Consider the following 9111-nt stretch of genomic DNA (forward strand, 5'->3'; position numbering starts at 1 on the left):
CGCGCGAGCAATTGTGGGTGCACCTCGGTTCACCCACGTAACACCTATCCTCCGCGAGCTGCACTGGCTGCCTATTGGTCTTCGGATACGCTTCAAGGCGCTAGTCGTCACTTATAAAGCCCTTCATGGTATTGGACCTGGGTACTTGAGAGACCGCCTGCTGCCAATTACCTCCAATAGACCGATTAGATCCCACAGATTAAGCCTCCATCCGCCGGCCAATGCCGACTGGCGACTACCCGGAGGAGAGCCTTCTCTGTGGCTGCTCCGACCCTCTGGAACGAGCTCCCCGTGGAGATTCGAACCCTCACCACCCTCCAGGCCTTCCGCAAAGACCTTAAAACCTGGCTGTTCCGACAGGCCTGGGGCTAAAGAGCTTTTCCCCCCCCCCTCGAATGGTATGGTTGTTGTGTGCTTTTAAACTGTCTATTGTTCTGTTCGTCTTTTTTATCCCTTATCTGTACCCCCTTCCCTGACTTGGATTGTGAGCCGCCCTGAGTCCCCTCCGGGGAAAAGGGCAGCATATAAATGCAATCAATTCAATTCAATTCAGCTTGTACCATCTCGGGGGTTAAACTCGTCCTAAATAACATATAAAATGAATATTCCGACGCCGAAAGGTCCCTATAAATAAAATGAAACTCAAACTCCAAACCCTTGTGCTTGTTGCAGACTTACGGCTACGAACACATCCTGACCTTGAACAACCTAGAAAAGGCCGGGCTTCTGAAACCCCAGCTGGGCAGTCGGAATAACTACCCAACCATCCGAAAAACGCTGCGTTTGTGGATGGACGATGTCAACGAACAGGCAAGCTCCCCTCGGCAACCCGACGACTCTCGGGTTAAGCCGCTGCCCCTCTTCAATCCCACCCTGTCTTTGCTTCTCCTGCAGAACCCGAACGACATCTCCTACGTCTACAGCGGGTATGCGCCTCTGAGCGTTCGCCTGGCGCAGCTGCTGGCCCGCCCGGGTTGGCGAAGCATTGAGGAAGTCTTGAAAATACTTCCTGGTCCACATTTTGAAGAGAGGCAGCAGCTGCCAACCGGACTCCAGAAAAAACGTAAGTCTCTTTGGATGTTCCGTTCAACCGGAATATTTCTCTTTAAGTGCTCCGGGAGTGTGGACGAGGAGGGCCTGTGGACTGTGGGGTTCCAGCGGCCACATAAATGAGGTGATTGGTCACTGTGGGAGCTGACCAAACCCCCGTTGTTTCCAAAATATTACAGTAACCCAAAGAACCTTGATTACATGTGATAGCAATAGCAGTTCGACTTATATACCTCTTCATAGGGCTTCCAGCCCTCTCTAAGCGGTTTACAGAGTCAGCATATCGCCCCCACAATCTGGGTCTTCATTTCACCCACCTCGGAAGGATAGAAGGCTGAGTCAACCTTTGAGCCGGTGAGATTTGAACTGCAGAACTGCAGAACTGCAGTCAGCTGAAGTAGCCTGCAGTGCTGCCTTTAACCACTGCGCCACCTCAGCTCTTTTTATCATGCTTAATTTCTGGAGTGGTTCGGTGGCCTAGAGGTGGCGCTCTCGCCTCACAATGGGGAGGCTGTGAGTTCAATCTTAGGTAGAGGCAGGTATTTCTCTCTCTCTTGGCACAATGAGAATTTATCTTCTTAAAAAAAAAACTCCGTACTGGGGACAAGAAAGGCAACCGGCCAGTAAACGCTCTGCTAACTTCACTCAGTTTCCACCCCGCAAGGGATTCTGGGGTCATTAAAGACGATGATGATGAATCACGTTTAAATTCTGCATTGCACTTCGTACTTCCTCCTGTGTGGCAGATGTTCCATGATGGTATTGCAGGGAGTCCTTGGCTTACGTCCGTTTGTTAAGTGACCGCTCAAAGTTACAAAAAAAAGTGAGTTACAACATCCTCCTACTTATGACCGTCATCCCCATGGTCATGCGATCCAATTCGGTCTGACGAGAGTCAATGGAGGAAGCCGGATTCATTGAACAAACCGCAGTGTTTCGCTTAACAACCGCGGTAAATAAAGGTATAAAGCCAGCCATGGCTCACTTAACAACCGACAAAAATTCTAGCCCCAATTCCGGTCGGAAATTGAGGACTCCCTGTTAACATAACGTTTGCTCACACTCCCAATAATAGCATCAATAATAGTTTCTCATTGTTTTTTGAACCGACGGCGGTTGGGTGAGTGAAAAGGAGCGGCAGAGAACACAACACATAATTTGGAAGGCAGTTTTCAATATTGATTGATTTTGATTGATTGATTGATTGATTGATTGATTGAATCAATCAAAATCAATCAGTTTTCAATATCCCCCCCCCCTCCTTCCTCCGATCATTCCAGGCCAGCACGGAGAAAACCGCATCACTCTCGTCTTCTTTCTGGGAGGCGTCACCTATGCTGAAATTGCAGCGCTGCGCTTCCTCTCCCAGATGGAGGATGGCGGCACCGAGTACGTCATCGCCACCACCAAGCTGATCAACGGGACGAGCTGGATTAAATCTATGATGGAGAAGCTGGAGCCCCTGCCTTTCTAGGAGAAGCAGGGCTCAGGAACCGAGCAGGACTCGAACGAGGTGGGACTGCGGACTCGGGAGAGACGGAAGAGAGAAGGTGGATCCTGGACTTGCAGATTGATAAGGAAGGGTTCACCGACAAAAGCGCGCCCGACTAAACCGCAGTGACAAAACCGCGAGTTCTAAAGCGCAGCAATGAACGAGCGCTGAAGCGCGGCGACGACAGCGCGGCGACGGAAGCGCGCTGTAAACCTAACCTTAAACCTAAACCCTTAACCTAACCCTAAACCTAACCCTTAACCTAACCCTAAACCTAACCCTTAACCTAACCCTTAACCTAACCCTAAAACCAAACCCTTAACCTAACCCTAAACCAAACCCTTAACCTAAACCTAACCCTTAACCTAACCCTAAACCTAACCCTAAACCTAACCCTTAACCTAACCCTTAACCTAACCCTAAAACCAAACCCTAAACCTAACCCTAAACCTAACCCTAAACCTAACCCTAAACCTAACCCTTAACCTAACCCTTAACCTAACCCTAAAACCAAACCCTTAACCTAACCCTTAACCTAACCCTAAACCTAACCCTAAACCTAACCCTTAACCTAACCCTAAACCTAACCCTAAACCTAATCCTAACTCGCTGTAAACTTACCCCTAACCCTAAACATAACCCTAAACATAACCCTAAATCTAACCCTAAACATAACCCTTATCTTAACTTAAATCACGCTTCTGTCGGCGTGCTGTTGTTGCCGCGTTGATGATGTCACATTGATGACATCGCAGTTTTAGCGCCGCGGTTTTGTCGGCGCACTTTTGTCGTGCGCGCATTTGTCGGGTCACGATAAGGAAGGTGGTTTTATTTTTTTTTCAACTGCTTTCTAAAAAAAAATACGGAGCCCAGAAGGAAAACTCATCCTGCAATCTGCATTTTGGTTCGTTCCTTTGCGTGATTCACAAGTATCATTCTCGGACTTTTTCTTACGGCTTCTAAATGTATCTCCCACAATCTTTACGGACGTTTTTCCCCTCCTCCTTCCCATTCTGTCGTTAGCTTGGTTTTCTTACTTCAGTCCACTGGTATTCTTCATTTTTTTTTTTCTTCTCAATCATGTTGGTGGATCGTAATCGATCCATTTTCCCTCTCGGGCTGCCCTTTCTAAAGCTTGAAAGTCTGTGAATCTGTAAGAGATCTGTCCCTTTAGGTCATATGGCTTTAACCCTGATCCTCCTAAATCATTTCCTCCATTTGTTTCTACGCCAATCCTGCAAAATATTGTTTTGCTGCCAATTTCGAAAAACCCCGCTCTCTTTTTCTCATTCATATCTCCCGAAACGCTTACAAGCACTCAATATTGAACAAATTTGCACTGAACATTATTGGTGATACTCGGAGAAGAGGCTACTGTTCAATCCAGGGGTTCCCAAACGTGGCAACTTTAAGACTTGTGGACTTTAAACTCCCAGAATTCTCCAGCCAGCTATGCTATGCTGGCTGGAGAATTCTGGGAGTTTAAAGTTCATAAGTCTTAAAGTTGTCAAGTTTGAAGACCTCTGGTTTAATCAAACCTCATTCAGTTACCAACAAGCATGTTTAAAAAGTGCTGGAATAATACTTTCGAAATCCGAGAAGATAAATGTTATATAAAGACGCCAATGCAGGCATTTTCCAGCCTGTTATGTGTGTGTGTGATTGCTTTTTTGGACATGTGCAAGTTTCTACATTGATACTGCCAGCAGAATCTCTCCGTATCCTTGTGAAAACAACACAATTATTTCCCGTTAAACGTCACTTATTGCAATAGCTGTGTTATTCAGAAGTGCCACAGCCCCACGAATGCAAAAACCTTAGAATCAGGAAATTGAAGCTTGTTTCTGGACAGTGTTGACACGGTCTCAAGGGAGATCATTATATCCTAACGGCTTCCTGGGTAGTTTGATTTTGGTCTCCTCTTGATGAAGGCCTAGCTGATCACCAGGGTAATAATTCGATAATAAGAGCGCCTGATTAAATTTAGAGTCCATTTGGCGAGCAGCGAAAGAAGGCGGAGGGGAATAATTGAGCCCTTTTAGGGTGTAATAGCCAGGAAGAGCTTAAACAGGAGGGGGAAATAAACCTTTAAATAGAGCAGTGACGTGTTTTTCAGGTTAAAGCCAGGCATAATGCAAGATTTATTTAGTTTATTCATTTAGTTTCTCAAACCTGTAAAAGATAACAGGTGTAACTATGAATACGGACAAAGGAAATGAGTACGAATGAATTGGGTGCAGCCGGACAGGGGCGGAAGGCACGCTGGTGCGCTTATGCGCATCCCTTTTACGGACCTCTTAGGAATGGGGTGAGGTCCACAGTAGACAGTTTAAGGTTGAAACTGTGGGGGGTGTTGAGGACGTAACAAGGGAGTCGGGTAGAGCATTCCAGGTGTTGACTTCTTTGTGGCTGAAGTTGTATTTTCTGCAATCAAGTTTGGAGCGGTTGACCTTGAGTTCGTATCGATTGTTTAAGTTTAAGTTTTATTTTATTTATATGCCACCCTATTCCCTAAAGGGACTCAGGGCGGCGAACAACTTAAACGGGCAAGGGAAACATACAAGTACAAAATAAACATATTAAAATGACCAACAACCACACCTGTCAAGAGGGGAAGGGAGCTCATCAACCCCAGGCCTGCCGACACAGCCAGGTTTTAACGGCTTTTCGGAAAGCAGGGAGAGAGGTGAGGGTCCGAATCTCCGCGGGGAGTTCGTTCCAAAGGGCCGGAGCTGCAACAGAGAAGACCCTCCCCCGGGTCGTAGCCAGATGGCATTGGCCAGTGGATGGAACCCGGAGGAGGCCGGCCCTGTGCAATCTAACGGGTCTTTGGGAGGTAATTGGCAGCAGGTGGTCTCTCAAGTACCCAGGTCCAATACCATGAAGGGCTTTATAAGTAATAACTAGCACCTTGAAGCGTATCCGGAGACCGATTGGAAGCCAGTGCAGCTCGCGGAGGATAGGTGTAACGTGGGTGTACCGAGGTGCACCCACAATCGCTCGCGCGGCCACGTTCTACACCAATTGAAGTCTCCGAATGCTCTTCAAGGGCTGCCCCATGTAGAGATTGTTTTGCCCGAGTGTTATTGAGGCTGAAGCCGAAGAAGCTGTTGACAGGTAGGACGTTGTAAAAACAAACAAACCGATCACCTCCCATAGACCGATTAGATCACACAGGTTAGGTCTCCTCCGGATTCCATCTGCCAGCCAATGTCGGCTGGCGACTCCCCGGGGGAGGAGCCTTCTCTGTCGCAGCTCCAGCCCTCTGGAACGATCTCCCCGTGGAGATCCGGACCCTCACTACCCTCCCGGCCTTCCGCAAAGCCGTTAAGTCCTGGCTGCTCCAGCAGGCCGGGGGGCTCTCGAAATATCCAGCCCCTCGGAAATTGTGACTGTTGTACATTTTAATATGTTGTTTTGTGTATTACCCCCCTCCCTTGTTTTATTGTAAGCCGCCCGGAGTCCTTCGGGAGTGGGTGGCATACAAGATCAATTAAACTAAAACTAAACTAAACTAAACAAACACATAAAAATTTGGTTATAAGCAGAAGCAAAGTTTTCTCTAAAGTGCCAAACTGCCTGAAAAGGCCTTATGCCATTTTCTTCCCTTCCAATCCTCTCTCCCCCCCGCCCGGTGTTATTTTCAGCACCTGAATTGTGAATTTTGCCTACAATTTAATACATTTACGTGGGATGTTCAAATTGCCGAGAGAGAAAATGGTACTCAAGTCAGAGACATCTGCAAAACGTCACCCAAGGACTTGGCCATGTGGCCATGGTTTCCATGGATGGGAACATCCGATTTAATTTTCGGTCTGTTGCTGGGATTAGAGCTCAGTGATCATTTCTACACACACACACAGATACACAAAGACTCATAAACAACTGGTTGAGCAAAACCCAAGCACCAAATGATGCGAGATTTAAAGCAGACGTTGAATTTGAAAACGTGCTGTTTTTAGCACTCTGTTGTGGCCCAGCAGGAGCCGTTGGAGCTGCCACCAGACTCCGACAGCGAGGGGCCCTATAAGTCGGCTTTGGAGGATGTGGAGGACCCTGGACAGGGTTCCGACTCCGAGCAGGGTGCAGAGAGGCTGGTTGGCCACCAGGAGGCGCCTGACCCTTGGACCAGTGGGGAGGAGACAAGGGAGAGTGATCTGGACGTCAGCAGTGAGTTGTTCCTGGATGCCCGGCACCGAAGAGCTAATAGGCGTCAGGAACAGTTGCGCAAGTACAGGAGGTATTTGCACTCAGCTGGTGGTCATTAGGCTCCTCTCCGGACTATAAAAGGACTGCTTGTACACACGCCCCTCTTGCAGAAGTCAATGCAGGATTGAATGTTGGAGAACATTATTGTGAGCTTGGCAGGCTGGATTGCTGCCACGGCTTATCTGTGCTGGATTGCTGCCCAAGCTTGTCTGTGCCGGTTTGCTGCCAAGGACCTGTCTGTCTATTAATTAAATGCCGTAACTTATCTTTGGCTCAGAGTGTGTGTTGGTGTGGGACGAGGGGGGTCAGAACACACACTCTGTGTATATTTAACTCTCGTCATAATTTGCTTTTGTGTTGGAACAATCCCACACATCTTTTAACAAGCAGGGTGTACGTGTTTCGGTAAGATTTCAGCTCAGCATGTAAATCTCCCTCCCTTTCACCGTAAACGTTATCATTGCAACAGTGGGGAGAAAGTTACTCTCACATTCTCAGCAACGGATCCTTAGATTTATACTATCCAGTGACTGGACAGAAAAAAACCTACCCTGTACTAGTTTGGAAAAGGAGAAAAATCCAGTAGTATCTTAAAGGATGATAAACTTACGACACTGTGTGTTTTTGCACTCAAGTGTATTTCGTCAGGGGAAGTACTGGAAGTATCCTTTTTAAAAAAAACACCCCTTTCCTCATTATTTCCATTCTATTTTCATTTCTAAAAAGCCTCGGGATATTTTTTTTCCCCCGTGCAGTGAAGAACAAAGAAAGTCTGTGTATCCCGTTGCAGAATTTCTCTCTGACCACACCTCTTGTTAGTTCTCCGCTCGTCTGGCGTGTTATATATAGGGAGCATCCTTCTGCTGCCTCTTCAGATGAAGTCCAGCCACTTCCAGAAGCCGCACGCTGAAGAAAAAACCCCAGAAGCGCCCACGAGAAGGATCCTTCACCCTCCAAAAAAACGGTGAGCAATTTATCTGCATTGAAATATAATTTGCTTTGATTTTTAAAAAAAATAATTTTATAGAAGAGGTTACGGCATTTTAACGATTAAAAAGCTAATCTTACGCAAGATAACGTTCACCGATCCGAACATGCACTGTGACTGAAAAAGCAGACATTTGGGGGATTTTAAGGAAATTCTCTGAAAGTACTTTTTAAAAAGGAAATACATTGTAGATCCTTGGTTTGCTGGCTTTCTAATGTGTACCTTGTTGGGAAGAGAAAAATAATAATCTCAATTAGCAGGGGCTTCATTTCCCACCCACCCACCCACCCACCTTTGGGACTAAAGTGAGATTAATTACTAGCTGTCCTTTCAGGGGTTTTTTTTCCCTTGTAAAAGGGAAAAAAATCAGTATAATTAACATGCTCAGAGCAAAATATTTCAAATCTGCGTAAAGATAACAGCATTATCTTTTGTTAGATCCCTGGCTGCCTATTTCTAAAAATGGGGGGATTAAAAACGGACTTTTTATAAAGTTTAGGCACTATCGAATTATTACAGAGAGGTTGCAGCCATTTTGAGGGGCAGATTGATTTTAAAGCTGCTCCCTCCCCTTTTTTGGGGGGGGGTACGGAAAGATGGCGAACTATTTGTAGAATAATCGCTAAACCAGAAACATTATTTTCCGGGCAGCCCATCCATTAGATGCAATTATAACATTAAATATTAAAGTAGGCTCCCTCTGGAAGAATTGACTGCTTTGATGACTGGGTTTGGTTGGGAATAATGGATATTTTAGCTATATATCTTGAGGCTCTGGAGCTGCACTGACCTGGAATCCTATCAGGCTGGTAAAATGAGGACCCAGACTGTGGGGGCAATTTGCTGACTCAATTTGCTACAAATCTGTAAACCGCTTAGGGCTGAAAGCCCTATGAAGCGGTATATAAGTCTAACTGCTATTGCTATTGCTAACTGCTATAAATGTGGCAAGGAAGGTCGTAACATGGGGCAAAGCTCACTTGGCGAACGTCTCACTTAACGACAGAAATGCTGGGCTCCGTTGTGGCCTTACATCGAGGATCCAAGACAGAACTAAGCCGTATAGTTCTGCCTACGATCCTCTGCTTTAAATCCCTGTTGTAGATCACGAAGCAGCTTCCATTCGGGTGGCCTCTTTCATTCTGTCCTTCTCTTCTTCCCCTCCTTCCTTCCTTCCTTCCCTCTCCCAGATCCAAGCTGTTCTCATGCCGTTTTCCCCACCACCTTTGAAATCCAGGATGGGGCAGGAATCCTTCACTCTCCATTTCCTGAAGGTGCTGAAGGAACTCCTGGCTTTCGTGCTGTTCAGTTACACCGTCCTGTTCGGAGCGCTGTTGCTGGCTGGCTGGACGACTTATTTCCTCGTGCTAAA

At 46.6% G+C, this 9111-nt stretch overlaps 1 protein-coding gene across 1 annotated transcript; it reads left to right on the forward strand.

The window, feature by feature from the left end:
* The first annotated feature begins 528 nt into the window (after positions 1–528).
* LOC116516691 (vacuolar protein sorting-associated protein 33A-like) lies at positions 529–2768 on the forward strand. Its single transcript, XM_032229337.1, has 4 exons — positions 529–570; positions 673–810; positions 895–1063; positions 2331–2768. The coding sequence occupies exons 1-4, from the start codon at positions 529–531 to the stop codon at positions 2522–2524; spliced, it is 543 nt and encodes a 180-aa protein (XP_032085228.1). The 3' UTR covers positions 2525–2768.
* The last annotated feature ends 6343 nt before the right edge of the window (positions 2769–9111 follow it).

Source organism: Thamnophis elegans, chromosome 13 (assembly GCF_009769535.1).
Source record: "Thamnophis elegans isolate rThaEle1 chromosome 13, rThaEle1.pri, whole genome shotgun sequence".
Classification (NCBI taxonomy): domain Eukaryota; kingdom Metazoa; phylum Chordata; class Lepidosauria; order Squamata; family Colubridae; genus Thamnophis; species Thamnophis elegans.